The 16,159-nt window shown below is 40.8% G+C and overlaps 1 protein-coding gene across 21 annotated transcripts in view; it reads right to left on the reverse strand.

The window, feature by feature from the left end:
• The window catches only part of KMT2C (lysine methyltransferase 2C), a 303,468-nt gene that overhangs the window by 9,576 nt on the left and 277,733 nt on the right, over nt 1-16,159 (reverse strand). For 7 of the 21 annotated variants that reach the window (XM_054495266.1, XM_063668010.1, XM_063668006.1 and 4 more), the window contains 13 exons: nt 14,458-14,667; nt 13,362-13,526; nt 11,793-11,934; nt 11,498-11,645; nt 9,921-10,099; nt 9,667-9,803; nt 8,468-8,717; nt 7,012-7,151; nt 6,474-6,581; nt 3,606-4,725; nt 2,171-2,307; nt 728-870; nt 288-456 (listed from right to left, as the gene is read on the reverse strand). In XM_054495266.1, coding sequence (XP_054351241.1) covers nt 288-456; nt 728-870; nt 2,171-2,307; nt 3,606-4,725; nt 6,474-6,581; nt 7,012-7,151; nt 8,468-8,717; nt 9,667-9,803; nt 9,921-10,099; nt 11,498-11,645; nt 11,793-11,934; nt 13,362-13,526; nt 14,458-14,667 — 3,048 coding nt within the window. The remainder of the gene's footprint in view (nt 1-287; nt 457-727; nt 871-2,170; nt 2,308-3,605; nt 4,726-6,473; nt 6,582-7,011; nt 7,152-8,467; nt 8,718-9,666; nt 9,804-9,920; nt 10,100-11,497; nt 11,646-11,792; nt 11,935-13,361; nt 13,527-14,457; nt 14,668-16,159) is intronic. The other 14 variants (XM_054495269.2, XM_063668012.1, XM_063668021.1 and 11 more) reach the window with 11 other exon arrangements.

A 16,159-nucleotide genomic window follows, 5' to 3' on the forward strand; every position in this document is an offset into this window, starting at 1 on the left:
CAGTGTGTGCAAATTACAATGCTACCTGCCTCCCAGGAGCTCTCAACAAGATGCAAAGATGTGGATTCCACTGGTCTGCTTTCCATTTGGGGAAGCCCATCACCAAGTTCCAAGACTACATATTAAATCCCTAGTGTTACCAAGGGACAGGATTTGATACGACTTTGAAAACATGTTTCTGACTCTGCAGCTATGTGAAATCACTTTCACATACTGGACATCAATAGCTTCAGATTGCTAGACTCCACCCTGTCTCTCCACTTCCTGTACACAAAGTATTTCTTCACCTGAATCCGAGACCGTGCCAGATACACATTGGATTTCCATTCAGTCTTCATTTTCCGGTACTGTGATGACTTGGAGTGAACAAACTGTTTACTATAAGGTGCGTTCAGTTCTCCAGTGACTGTGCTCTGAAATGACTTTGAGGTGCTGGTGCTGTTTAAGGTGTGAGGCCTGCAGACAATGGCATATCAACAGGAAAAAAATAAAAGGAAAACTGAAGATACGTCTGAGTAATGCCCAAAACCAGGTTAATTCAAATTCTTACTGACAGAAACATACATGGAAAGCTGCCTAGCAGAGACACACGGCGAGTTCTCTTATGTAGTTGGGCACATACACAGCCAGACAGCAGGGTTTGTAAGCAGCAGACAAATCAAGCACAGGAAACTACTAATATGCCTAGAAACCCTGGGCTGTACTATGTGAAGTTAAAACAAAATACCTTAACACAAACCTCTTGACATGGGCACTCATTTTAGGTTCAGAACGGGCACAACCTGTGGGGTTAACGGCAAGAGGAAGTTCCATGAGAGGATTTCGGCCGTATCGGAAGGTATAGTTTTCACATGCCTCAACCCCAGGTAGCTGAAAAGAAGCAAAGTAGACACAAAGTCAACCCACCTGATGGAGACTACAGACAATCTCAAGCTGGTCAAAGGATGGCCCACGACGGAAATAACTCATCAGCGTTTTCCCCGATAATAAAATGGTCTTCTAGCTTATGTTAACACTATCGGCCTGCAGGTAGATCTACTTAAATATGAGTATGCAAATTGTTTCAAAGCTAAACTTAGGTAAACCCTGCCAAATGCTCCTTGAAGAAAAAGATTAGCCCATGCAACAAACACTGGCTGACCAATATACATGCTTGTGGGATTTCAGGGTTTGACTGAAACACACAATACCCACAAACACAGGGCATGTACTGATTCGCATTTAGTTCTTTCACCTGTATTAATGCCAACTTTCATATCTCTGTCTGGAATTTTACAATTAAAAATAGTTAAAAAATCATCTATATGGTTTCTTTCTTGATCGTTTCTCACTTCTTTCAATTGGACTCTGATATGATGAGGTCATCGCTCTCCATGTCCTGGGAGCATAGAGCAAAGGTGTTAACTCAAGCTTTACTCAAAGTCATTTACATGTTAAAGGTCTTTTCTGGAATACATTGCTTGTGAAATTTATTTCTCCGTAGTCATAAAAGATAAGTATCATTTAGGCAGGGCAATTCCAAAGAAAACAATTAGGCACATTACTCAGTGGCTTTTGGGGTTTCCTCTGCCTGTCCAAAGAAAACACACCAATGATATTTTTATTCTTGAAAACAATGCCTTAGAATCATACAATTTTCTAAAACTATTGTGTAGATATGGTTCAGTTAGACTCACTGACAAACAGGCTTGTCATCTTTTAAGCAAAGAAATGTCAAGAGAGGACATAAATCACTGCTGCTGCAATCTACTGCCCTCTAGTGGCTTCATCCTAGGAAGACGGCAGAGAGTGGCCATAAATACCCAAGTGTCAGAAATGGGCACACTGACATCCTGAGGCGGGAGAAACTTTAGAAAGGCAAGGGGAGAGGAGAGTGTCCTCACCCATCCAGCACACTCAGAAGATGTGACAAGCCTGGTGTCCTTCACCCCTGCTTGCCTCCAGCCTGGAAGAGAACCTGAAGTTTGTTAACTACCTCAACTGGGTGAATACCAACACGTACTGAGCTCTCCCGATTAATCACCAATGCCTTATTTCCCTAAGAGAAACGGGTTAATCCACAGGCTCAGCCACTTTCTGAAGAGTGCCACAAATGTTACGGCATGTGTTCAAGTGGTCACACTGAATCAGGAAAGCAATCCCAATCTCAAAGCCTGACCAAGACACTCACTGATTCCGCTATGCGTGCCACTGCAGAGACGGTCAGGCCAAACAGATCCTCTCCTTTTAAATATGCTGGGAAAAGCTGGAGCATTTCAGACTTTTTTCTCACACATGCCACAGGCTCCAAAATCTTATCCCAGACACCTACATAGGGACAAAAACATAATTTTTATGGGAAATAGGATACAGTATAAAAAACAAGAGCAAAATGAAGAATAACCACTCACAAGGATTTACTAATTTCCAAATAAATCCTGTTGGGCAATAATCTAATAAATCTGTTTGGTAATAATCTAATGAACCTGTTTATTAAATGGCAGCAATTTTTTTTAAAGACTTAAATTTTGGGGAAAATAATAGATTAAGGACATTAAAGTGAAAAAATTTAATGTAACTGAAATTCACGCAAACAGTTCATTTACTTTCATAGTGGCCATATAACATACCAGATTTTAAAATGATTAGTCTAATTGGTAATGTCTATAGCTATGTTCCTTTCCCCTCAGATTTAAATTAAAATGTTAAATTGATATTTTCTTTGGAATTATCTTTCAAGTATTTTCAGACTTTTTTTTTAAAGTGCTAAACTTAAGAAAGTAGCTCCACATACTTTTGTTTGTGTACTTTCTACATAAGCAAAAGTGACAATCTAGACTTAACCATGGAGGTCCAAACTAAGTGTTTAATTTCCATCTCTAAAGTTAAGTAATATCTGATGTTCCTAAGATAAGACAATGTATACAGTATGGTTTAGATGTCATTCCTGCCTTCTAGAAACTGACTTCAAGAAAAAGGGGGTCCCTGCCAGGTACAGTGGCTCACATCTGTAATCCCAGCACTTTGGGTGGCTGAGGCAGGTGGATCACCTAAGGTCAGGAGTTTGAGACCAGCCAGGCCAACATGCCAAAACCCCTAAAATACTAAAAATACAAAATTAAAAACTACTAAAAATATAAAAATTAGCCAGGCATGGTAGCGCAAGCCTGTAATCCCAGCTACTCGGGAGGCTGAGGCAGGAGAATCACTTGAACCCAGGAGGCGGACGTTGCAGGGAACTGAGATCGCGCCATTGCAGTCCAGCCTGTGCAACAAAAGAGAAACTCCGTCTCAAAAAAAGAAAAAAAGAAAAAAAAAAAAGGAAGAAGAAGAAGAAAAAGGAGGTCCCCAATGCAAATGACAGGCAACCTTTATCTACAAATCATTCTCGGATTTACTTCACCAACTCTTATGTTCAAAGATATATTGACTATGAAAGTGTTTAGACAACTGTATAGCAAAGAGAGCAAGGTGTGAGAACACAAAGATTGGCATTTGTAAATGAAAAATACACATTATAAAATATAAAATGAACATGAGACAAACATGGAAAATTGACAAAATACATTCATTAGCCTGACATCAGAGTAAGTAGCTCTGCACAGTATGTGAATGGCAGACGTTACCTTTAGGTGAGATGTCACTTAGAACCAGGTCTTCATGGCCTTGTTCCACAATCCTGATGACAAACACTGGGCGCCCATCCTTCTCCTCGATGGAGCACAGGTAGCGGCAGCGCCTGTTGGCATAGCGCGTGCTCCAGTACAGCCGGCTGGCTTCATAGCCCACAGGGAAGAGTGCTTTAGGAGAATGGAATGCTTGCATCTGCTGTGGAAGCAGTTGACCGATTGTGTGGAAGATGAGGCTACCCACGCGAAAGGTATGGTCCCGTTCTCCTCGTTGCACGATGCTAGCAATCTGTCGCACCTCATCGCGCTGAACATAGACCCTCCTAAAGACTGCAAAGTAACTTAATTCTTGCTCATGAATTCCCTTTGGTTTGTGCATGGGGCAAAGCATAGTTTTGTCCTTAAAAAACATGCATTGTGCTTTAATGGCGCAAGTAAAGTGATAAATGTTGGTGCATCGAAATCTGTGGCATCCACTAGTGGCACCTGTCTTGTGACAGAAGACACATTTCATTTGTAGGCCTCTCCTCAGAGCTAGCTCCACATTTATTAAGGCACCAGCCTGAGTCTCATAGACCTCCGTGGACCACAGAGCGCAGTTCAAGTGGACCCACAGATCCAAGTCAAGGTTGAGTAGCCTTGCTGGTCCATCTGTCAATCCATCACCTTCTTCATGACAAAAGCAACACTTCCGATAGTCTTTGGGCACAGGATCAGCTTTAAGGGAAGTGCCCAATTTCTTTAGAAATTCATCTATTTCGTCCTCACAAGGTGGTTTAAATGTCCCCTTAGGGATTACAATATGAATGCTCCACTTCTTCCATTTCATTCCTCTCCATTTTTTATTGAGCGGCCTGCAATCTTCAAACCCACCATGGACAGCTCTTAGCCGAGGCTTCAGCTTGACTGTCACCTTCAGCTCATCTGGCTTGGCCTCGACTTGGGCTGCTTCAAAAGCAGGAGGGAAGGCGATGGGTGGTGAGGCAGGGGGAGAAGCTTTCTCCGGGAGCTGGGGGAGACAGTGCACATCCAAAGTGGAGATGTTGTTGCTGTACTGATGAAATACTTTGGAAGGCGTTTCTCTCATAGGTGATTGTGGCAATGAAGGAATGGATTCCTGGGCAACATAAAGAAACCATGAGAAAGAAAAATAATTCACAAGCCCGAAAAGCAGTTCTTGTTAAGACAAGAAGCTGAGCAGTATGACTGAAGAGGATGGGTGACCTGAGGGGCAGAGGGAGAGTCAGCAGTAAGTGCTGGGGCTCATGCACCGCAGAAGCTGACCATGCTCTAAGGTGCACAGGGATAGAGAGCGGGTGATGGCAGCTGTGCTGCATCCTTTCGAGGCCTTTTCCACAAAGGCATAATTCTGGAGAATATTCTGTTCTTACACTTTCTGGGACAATCCCCTTTCTAACTATATTAAAACCAGAAAAAGAAAAAAACACACACACACACACAATGCTGTCAGAAGAGCTAATATAATTTGTACAATGGAACAGTGTTTTTTGTTTAACCAAATAAGAATGCTGCAGCATCATTTCTTGAGAGCTTATCTCCACTCTAAAATTCACATCTGTTAATCTCAGGCTTAATCAATTGGTGTAAATGTTAGAGAAAGGGAAGGAGCTCCTGTCAACAAATGAATCATACTAACTTTTCTCTGAGGCTTCTCAGCTCTGATCCGGCTGCTGAAACAGTTGAGCTGAGGGGAAATCTCCAACAGCTTATTTACTTTATGGTACAGAGTATCATAAACTAATAAACACCAACCCACAGGCTGCCCTCTTTTCACATGCCCCAAGCCTGACAAGGTATCTGAAAAAAGACATGCCTCATACCAAATCAGGCAGGGACTGCACACCAACTTAAACTATCTGGTGGAAAAAAAAAATCCTTCTTGCATTTAGGCTGATGTATTTTAAGGTCTAAATTTATTTGTCATCTAGCTTGGATTTTATTACAGGCATACTACAGACAACTACCTGTTAAAAATAAGTCTTCAGAATGTTCTTCTGTGAAAGACATACCAGAGCAATAACCTGGATGAAGGAATGACTGGCAGTATTACTGTACAGGAAAAGCTTCCTTCAAAACATGATTACAAACATATCGTTTGTATCAACTATTAGTTGGACACACTCAAATTACATAAAATCAAGTAAAACAGACCTCTTTCACCATACTGTGAGCAAAGTGTTTTCTCTTAAAATGTACAAATAGTCTTAAATTTTATCTTTAAACAGGTTTTCCTATTGGGGTAACATCAATAAAAATAATTTTAAAATATTAAGATATTTACGGCCGGGCGCAGTGGCTCACACCTGTAATCCCAGCACTTTGGGAGGCTGAGGTGGGCGGATCACGAGGTCAAGAGTTTGAGACCAGCCTGGCCAACATGGTGAAGCCCCATCTCTACTAAACTACAAAAATTAGCTGGGCGTGGTGGCGCGCACCTGTTATCCTAGCTACTCAGGAGGCTGAGGCAGGAGAATTGCTTGAATTGGGAGGCGGAGTCTGCAGTGAGCCAAGATGTGCCAATGCCCTTCAGCCTGTGGGACCAGAATGAGACTCCGTCTCAAAAAAAATATTAAACTGGTAAAATTAAAGATTTTAACATTAGTGTTCTGTTTACTAACTTTTAGAACATAACTCTGCCCACTTCTATCAAATAACTAAGCTGAAAGGGTAGCATGACTCAAGGCTCCCTACACCCTCTCCTCCTCTGCCGGGTCAGCACCTGCTTTGGATTCCCCACACAGAGCTCCATGAAGGCAGGGACACATCTTTATTCACTCCCATATGCCCAGAACACAGAAGTCACTCGTTACACATTGTTATCAGCTGAGATTATCCTAATCTCACCTTGTTTTCTGAGTTTTTCGCTTGTGCAGTTGATGAATAAAGAATAAAGCAGTTATTACTACAGAAGACAATGTCCTTCTCTACCCTCTTGGTGCTTTCTCGGGAATCCTGAAAAGCAAAGAGAAATGTGTGGGAATCTCAACAAGTCAAAATTTAATGAAAACAGGATCTATACATTGTTTTTATGTTATATTCAGAAGTGACAGTGGTTCTTTATCTTAATAGGAGAAAGGAAACTATGTTCCAATATTTAGCATGTGATAATTTAGCTAGGGAAAAAATACATGTACAAAACCAAACTATGTGGTCCACGGTTCACTCTAAAAATAGGTGGTCCTCATAATATTCCCTTTAACAGCCTGTTGTAGCTCTTTGGTGTTCAGCCCAAGCACGTCTGATATACGCTGGTGCCATCACCAGGAACATGTGTCTGTCACACCACCATAAGTGGTGTCTCTCTCTGATGTTGGAAGAGACACTGCCAAAGACATTTTCACTGGAGGTAGGAGGTGGGGTCATAAAAGGAATAGCAAAGTACCTTGTTCAAAAGGGTCAGATCTTTGAAAGATTTCCGCACACCACTTCCAAGAATAACCACTTTACAATGACAACACCACTGTGGTCTGAGTGCTGCGCTTTCTGCAATACCATGACTAGAATCCTTATATCCAGAAAGACCTAAAGGCAATCAACTTTTGTTAGTAATTAAAACTGACTGATGACACAAGGTGGCACATGGTGAAAAATTATGCAGTGTCAACTCATTACAACATGGTTCCTTAACTTTACATTATTCTTTAATTAATAAAAAAAATTTATCTTCTAAGCAATGGTTACAGAGTCGATTATCTGACACTAGGGCAGAAATAAAGAAACATGCCTATTCTCAAATAGCCGGGAAAGCAATGGCAGTATAAAAGAAGAATCTAATAAAACTAAGTCACCAAGAGAGATTACTACTCAGTCTAAGCACACAGTAAGACAGAGAGAGAAACAGAGATTACTACTCAGTCTAAGCACACAGTAAGACGGAGAGGGAAACAGAGATTACTACTCAGTCTAAGCACACAGTAAGACGGAGAGGGAAACAGAGATTACTACTCAGTCTAAGCACACAGTAAGACGGAGAGGGAAACAGAGATTACTACTCAGTCTAAGCACACAGTAAGACGGAGAGGGAAACAGATATTACCTTTGCTTGCAGGTTGAGATGGTAAAGAAACATTTTATGAAAGATACAATGACATACGTATAAGAGTCTTAAATAAGTGTGACTTGCAGAGTCAGAAATGAGGAAAGAGCCAAGGCCAAGGATAAGAAGGTAAATAAGGACTCAGGAATTAGAAAGCATCATTCAGGTGCAGTGTGAAGGCAAAAAGGAGCAGGGGAAAAGTGACAGAAACAGCTAGAAGCCAAGAGGAGGAAGCCAGGGCCTGGACTGAGCACACTCGTAAGATTGCCAGTGAGGCAGGAAGGAAAGCGACATCATGGTCGGTCTAAGGAAGTTGTTCCATTCTCAGAGATGGGAGGCATGAACACCTCTGTGGGAAGAGAAGGGCCCTATAGAGCTGGTGCAGGGGTAAAACAAGAGGTAGGTGAGGATGGCAAGCAGAGGAGAACAGGAAACAGAACCCGCGTCAGGTCACCAGCCCCATCTGTACCAGGTGGCCCAGGCGCAGTGGGATGGGGGTTGGGAGACAGGAAGAACAAAAGCTGCTCAAGGGCAAGCCCGTCATGGGCTTCTTCTGGCAGCCTGCGCAGATGGCTGGCACTCACATAGCCCCTGGTGACAGCATGACAGAATACACAGGCCAAAGCACTAGAGGTCAAATCACAGCACAGAAAACAGAACACCCACACATGGTGACTTCACCAAGGACTATACGCCAGCATGTTACCTGTCCGTTGTTAAAAGATAATCAGTATCTCAAAGAGTAAGCTTAACTTTTGAATCAGGAATGGATTTGGGGTTAACAAAAAGCTCACTAGCTCACCATTGCTTGCTGGAGGAAATGGTACATTAGGCTGCTTCAGCCGGTAAGAGCTCACTAATCTGGGAGGGTTTGCAGATCCTGGCGGAGGCCCACGAAGAAGTAAATGCTGTCGATACTCCAAACCCGAGTTGATTCTGTGGCTACTGACCAAACCCATGGATGGGACATCTGGAGCATTGCTAACCTCATAGCTGTTAGGGATTCGGACGTGAAGAAGGTCGGAAAACGCAGCCACAACACTGCTAATGTTCTAAAACCAAATGCAAATGCTGTATTATTCACCCAGAAGGCAACTCAGGAAAAAAATTAGCTCGAACGAACCAATATCCAAAAAAAGAAATTTATAAACAGGAATCCTCATAAAGGGATTCCAATTAACATTAAATATCTAGGAACACATTAAACTATTTTAGATATCGTAACATCTGACAGACCCCGTCAGTTCCTACAGGTGGTCAGAAAGCTTACTTCCAGGGGCTTCCCTCCAGCTCTGACACATCCCATAAGAACAGACAAAGGTCCTGCTACTGCTGTATTTTGTTGATAACCAAAATATCACATCATTGGACTTTTAGTTTGGTCTCTACTGAAATGTCTTCACAGAATTCAGAGTTAAAAAAATAAAAAATCCTCAGGAAATTACTTATGTTTGATATAAGCAGATGCTACTTGAACATTTCTATTGCTTCTGCAAAACTATTACTGCTGATAAAGTTTTTTTCATTGCTTAATTTTCTTCTCTGTTAACAGTTACAAAGAAGTTTTTTCTGAGATGGACATGATGGCTCACACATGTAGTCCCAGCTACTGAGGAGGCTAAAGCAGAAGGATTACTTGAGCCCAGTAAGTTTGAGGCTGCAGTGAGCTATGACTGTGCCACTGCACTCCGGCCTGGGCAACAGAGGGAGACTGTGTCTCTATTTAAAAAAAAAAAAAAAAAAAAGTTCTCTAAAGTATACATCCTTTAATAAGAAAACGTGAGCTCTAATTTCCCTTTTTACTTGACGTAGGCTGAGACCAATTCAATGACAAACGATGGCACTCAAAGGCAGCTGAGAGGTCTGCAGTGAGCATCAGCCCTGCTCTCTGACCCTTTATCCTCAGTGATCCTGTTGTGTGTGTTTCATGGTAGACACCTGACCCATCTTTTAAAATTGGGGACATACTGTTTAACATTAAGAAGTCATTTAATCTTTTACCTCAGCAGCTGTAGGATGCAGAGTAATTGCTACAGATATAAGACCTGATCTGGGACCATTTGGGGAAGGACCAAAAGGTGACGCAAAATATAAAGTGCCTGGCTCAGTTTTTATGTCATTCCTTCTTGATTCTGAACCTTAAAGAGAGGAAAAAAAGAGGAAAAAAGTGTTAATGGATTTTCAAAATCAAAATATTTACATTAGTAAATTGGTGTAGTGTAAAGGGAAATAATAAGGTTAAGTGTTTTTCTTACTTTTCCCAGCAGTGCTAGGAAGAATTGGAATGATGGGGGATGGCACCGGTTCTGGAGGCTCCTCCTTGACCAATGACAGATCTGGATACCTGCTCACTTCTACCCCAACCACACTCTCAGGAGAGGATGAGGGAACAAAACTGTCAGGAGTATCTCGATCACCACAGTGATCCTGTATCCTGAAAAAACATAAACACACACATCAAAGTCTGCAAATCCACCACTGGGGGCTTCCTGTACCAACCCTGCTGACATCTATGAATACAGCTGTAAGGATACCCTGGGCAGCACCTATACGATGAGCAGCAAATCAATCAGCTCAGAGCCACACTGGGAAAAAAAATACAAGAACAATATTTAGTTACAAAATAATTTAAATGGTATGTTTCCTTTTAACCAAAGCTTCAGCACCAAAGTTTGAAGACCTGACAAAGAGGAAGATGTTCTGATTAGCATGTAACACAGAAAGCATGAAAGCACCTTTTCAAAATCCCAGATCATTGAGCCTAGGGTAGCACTCCTGTAGCTTGAAAAGGAAAGAGCTGCTGGTTGGATTTAACAATAAAAAAGGAAAACTTTAAAAACACAAAAAAAAAGGAAGAGAAGTACAAGCACATATGCAATGGTCACACCTTGTGTCCACCTGACTGGGAAAACAGCTGTCCTACTGCTGCTCTTTACACTGGCAAGATGGGAGAAAACTTGGTCCCTCCTGTTGAGTTCAAATTCGAGTCTACCAGGCCAATTGTGAGGTCTCAGACTAAGTTCCACAACCCTGTGGAACTGCTGTCTCCCACTCCTCACGCAGAGAAGCAGCTGTCATGCAGGAGACCCAAAAAAGGCTGACCTACTGAGGTACAGTAGAAAGAGGACCTGGATCCTCAATCGGGACAGATTATTCTCCACTTTGGTCCATAGTTTCCCCATTAATAAAGTAAGGGACTTAGGTTAAATAAATGTCTCATCAAACAGAGGGTAGTGGGCAGATTTTCCAAGGAAGAGATAATTATTTGATGAAGTTGTAAGAACCCTCTGGATCTAAAGAGTTGGCTAGCAATTATCTACTAAGGGAACTTGATTCTCCCCAATTAGAATCTTACAGTTAAAGAACTGACATAAAGAGGTCAAACCCCAGACAGTTCTTAAACTCTCTTCTATGACAGCGTTCTCTGATATAGCAACTTCTGCTCTTTCATTTTAGACATCTACGAACAACAATAAACCCAATAAATTGCATTAATAGCCTTTAAAGGACAATGATTTCTGAAATATGTTGCATGGAGATTTTCCATTGCCTTAATGTCTATTAGATTATTTAATTAGATTAAATAATCTAATACTTAAATGTCTATTAGATTATTTAACTATCTATATGATGTAGGCTTAAAAATATGCAAACTAATTATGTTTAATGGTAACAATGTCTTATAAACTTTAAATCCTGAAGATTATTCACCAAATTTTACTCTTCAAATGTTTCTACATGCTATTCCTAAAGACATTATGCCACATACATACATTTAAAAAAAAAAAAAAAGAAATAACTAAAAATTATTTGAGAAAAAAATAACCTGTACCTTAATTCTTCCTGATTGTTATGAGGTGGTGTTGGGAGGGAGGCTGGCACATCAACTGTCTTGGGGCCCTGAGCAAGAGCTCGGGCCAACAAGTCGTCCTGGGGTCTGAAGGGCAGCTGAAATGGTTTAGGTCCTAGAGTTTTGGTAACTAGAAAAGCAAAAACACAAAACCATAAATACATTTAGTCAACACTGATATATGGGTAGAACTTTACAATTCTATTGCCATTTCACAATACACATCTGGCAGAGGCACGTTTCTCCAAGGTGTGAAATTTGGAGGCTATAATCATACCTTCATGGCTCACTAATGCTCCGGCTTTTCCAGCAAGTTCTTCAGTTGTTGCAAAACCATTGGCCATCTTCTGACAAGCCATAGGAGGTGGTGTAGGAGGAAGAGAGGCAGGGGGTGTTGGAGGATTACTTAAATTATTCTGCTGCAGGAGACCAAAAAATTTAAATTATACGCTACTGAGCAAATATGCAATGACCTTGCTAAAACGTAGTTCTGTGAATTTTTTGCACATAGAAGCAAGGCTACAGAAATGTAATCAAGATGTACCTTACACACCAAGAAAACAATACACACAAGGCCAGGAGGCTTCTTAGTGGAACAGATACTCGTGATTTTATGGACATATCAACTTGCTTACTTTACCCAGCTTGACTACTTAAGCTCTGAAATTAAGAAGCTAATTTCCTTTATACCTGATTTTATTTATGCAATTCTTCAAGTTTCATGGTTATAGCTAGTGAAGGATAACTTTAAAATGCAATCAATAAATTGCAAAATATTATCAAAATATCCTTTAAGTTCTCATTAAGATATGCCCTAGTTCTATGAAAAACTTAAGAATTTCTGGTCTTAAACTTGTAATACAACTCACATCCGAGATATGAGAATCTGGATTGACTAAGACCTTTAAAAGAAGTAACAGTAGTAATACTACTACTAAAGTAACTAAATCATTAATGTAGTTCCTCTTCAGACACCTCTCCCAGCTTAAGAGTTATCACCAATTTGTCATTTACTGATTAGTCTCTCAAGGAGAGACTTGGAATATACCAATAACACCATGCAAATCAAGTGCAAAGTCAAATTACAAATTTTGCAAAGATAAAGAATTTCATGAGGATGATAAAATAAGGTTGGAGAACAGCTTATGAGTTGAGATAGGTTTTTTTTTTTTTCTTTTTGGAGACAGAGACTTGCTCTGTCACCCAAGCTAGAGGTAAAGGGCAACGGCACAATCATGCTCACTGCAGCCTTGACCTCAGGGCGTGGTGGTGCATGCCTGTAGTCCCAGCTACTTGGTAGGTTGAGGCACTAGAATTGCTTGAATTTGGGAGGCAGAGATTGCAGTGAGCTGAGATTGCACCACTGCAATCTGGCCTGGGTGACAGAGCGAGACCCTGTCTCAAAAAAAAAAAAAAAAAAAAAAACCTACAATAGTTTAGGAATTAGTTGTACTTAATACCTAAATTATTAGATAAGATACACTTAAAATTGTTTAATTTCATTTTTCAAGGTAAAATACTACTTTTTTTAAATCCCCACCATTTACAATGATTTTTGAATTCATTTTAAGCGTTAATAAAGGTTATAAGGAAATAAGGATTTCCACTACCATGGAAGTACATAATAGATATTTCTTGCAATTGTATTCTTACCTATAAAAACAACTTCAAATGTTTATGCTAGAAATACTTCACCAGGGAAACTTTTAACCCTGTAGCTGAACTTAAGTTTTAATAAAACTTGGAAGAGTAGATGTAAACTACATACAAAAACAAGACAAGCTCTATCAATTCTGACATGTTACCCAAAGATGAAGCAAGACAACACCTTGGCAGAAAAACATACCTTGTAGATCAACTGAGAATAGTAGTCCGAAACCCCTTCCAGGGTAGCACTGCCAAAAGTTCCTAGAAGTCGATTCCCACTATTAAATTGGCCACTGCCATAAGGAAGAAAGTGCGCAAAGTTCACTCCAATGATTGGTTCCATTAGAGGGAGCAGAGAGAGCTGCTATTAAAAAACACATTTAAGAGTAATGTACATGATAAAAGGAACTCAGTGTAGCTCAAATTTCTAAGACCCGAAGCAACTTTGTTGAATAAGGCTTCAGAAAAATAAGACTTAAAATTTTCAAGTATCAAAATGCTGGAATAAGTGAGAGAAACTACAGACCTTTGAGACTTAAAAATAAGCTCTGTACTAAATGAATGCTGCCAAGGCATCTAACAAGAAAAACATATTTCTTATCGATGCTCAGCAAGAACCAGGGCATAAACTGAGGCTGGGTACCACCAACAGCACTATTAGCAACTGTCTCCCACCTTCTGTAACAACTACAAAGGTGCAGAACAGAATTTACAATGCATTTCTTTGGATTCAGAGTCACAACAAAGTACTGAGGACAGATTTTTTTCTTGGTACTGAGGCTACTCCTTATGAACATAAAATCTTGACTTATCACCTATCAATCCATTTCTATTACCATAAATTTCAGATGCCAATAGGATACGGTGCAATTCTGCTTGGAAAAAGTCTACTAGGTTACTTGTCCAGATGTCTTTTAGCATTTGATCTCTTGTGTCCTTGTTTTTTTTTTTTTTTTTTTTTTTTTTGAGACAGAGTCTCATTCTGTCACCCAGGCTGGAGTGCAGTGGCACAATCTTGGCTCACTGCAACCTCCGCCATCCAGGCTCAAGCAATTCTCGTGCCTCAGCCTCCCAAGTAGCTGGGATTACAGGCGTGTACCACCACGCCCAGTAAATGTTTGTATTTTTAGTAGAGATGGGGTTTTGCCATGTTGGCTAAGCTCACCTCAAACTCATGCCTCAAGTGATCCACCTGCCTCAGCCTCCCAAAGTGCTGGGATTACAGGCATGAGCCACTGCCCCCAGCCTATATCCTTGACTTTTAAAAGGGGCTGCTCTAAATGACTCACCCTCACCTGTTTCAAGTGGGTAAACGTGTCAGTGCTAGAGTACATAGCTTGTTTCTCCTCTTCGTCCTTTTTCCTTTTCTTTGAGCGAGGTGCTGCCTTCTCACCCGTCCTCTGAGTCCGTTTGCTTCGCTGTTTCTTGGTTTCACTTCCTCCATCTGTTTTTGGCAACTGGTTGCCACATCCAAAACCACCTTGCATTTGAGCCCCCAAAGTTTGCTAATGTAATTGGAAAGGGTAAAAAATAAGTGAACAATTTGCATATTTGGTTTTTAGTTCATGCAGTGCCAAGCTATGACGCACCATCCTAACATGGCACTAAAAGTTATTAAATAAGTAGGGAAGATAGAGTGGTGTCAAATGCTGGTTTTCCGAAAACATCATCCTTTTCTTCAAACGTTATTCTCAAGTATGGAAATCAGTAAGCTGCGAAGCTTGAGGAAAGAGCAGAACTCATTAGTAAGGCCACAGCCCTTTCTGGCAAAGCATTACCCCTCATGCTGACCTCCCTGGGGCTGGGGAACCCCTTATTCCTGCTTACTGACTGCAGAAGGGAAGGAGATGCTTGTAGATGGCTATAGGAGCCTCTGCATAGTGGTCTTGGTGAGTTATTTTTGGTTGCCCTTAGGAACTAGTGAAATATGAGGTGTGCTGAAACAATTCACAGGCTCCAGAAAAGCTTTATAGCCTATGCATTTTAGGTGAGAGAACAGATAGCACCAGACAACAATAAAAAGAAAAAACACCGGTTCTTCAAATTAGCTCACAACCGTATTTGACTGAAAAGTAATGGCCACATACTTAAAGTCAATGGGAGAGAACCTAGATGATAACAAATAAACCTTTTCTTTATTTTTATCATTACAAAGTGAGAATAAGCCAAGACCTGAAAAGGCCTTTAAGGGTAGTCCTATCAATACCTTAAAATACAGAATATTTTCAGGCTCCATTATTTCTAAATTTAACAGCAGTACTTCGCTATAGACGATTATAGTAGCTGAACTTACTGTAATGAATTCTGCATTGAATCTTTGAGGGTTCTGAAAATTAGTTTCCAGTTATAGTCTAAATAGTTTAGCGCATGGATGGCAACATTTTTATGTAAAGAGCCAGATGGTAAATATTGTAAGCCTTTGTAGGCCATACAGCCCCTGGCATAATTACTCAACTCTGCCCTTGTACTTCAAAAGCAGCCATAAACAATTCATAAATCAATGAGCTTGGCTGCGTTCAAATAAAACTTTTAAAATTCACGGACAAATTTGAATTTTGTATAATTTTTATGTGTCACAAAATACTACTCTTCCTTAGATTTTTTTCAACCATTTAAAAATGTAAAAGCCATTCTTAGCTCATGGAGGGAGATGAAAGCAGGCTCAGACTGCTCATTTCCAGGCTAGTTCTGTGGCTCTCAAGGGGAGTCTCCAGGGCGGCAGCAGCATCTAGAACTGGTTTAGAAATGCAGATTATCTGGTCCCACCCAGACCTACAGAATCAGAAATACTGGGGCTGGTGCCCAGCAATCTTGGTTTAACAAGCCCTCCTGGTGCTCCTCACACTTTAGTTTTGAGAATCACCTGCCTAAAGCAGTACTTCTCCCCCCTTCAGATGCACAGGAATCACCTGAGGATCTTGTTAAGTCTCACATTCTGAGAAGCAGGTGTGTGGCGGGAGATTCTGCATGTGTTACAAAGCTCCCACCTGATGTGGA

This window comes from Pongo pygmaeus, chromosome 6, assembly GCF_028885625.2.
Source record: "Pongo pygmaeus isolate AG05252 chromosome 6, NHGRI_mPonPyg2-v2.0_pri, whole genome shotgun sequence".
NCBI lineage: Eukaryota > Metazoa > Chordata > Mammalia > Primates > Hominidae > Pongo > Pongo pygmaeus.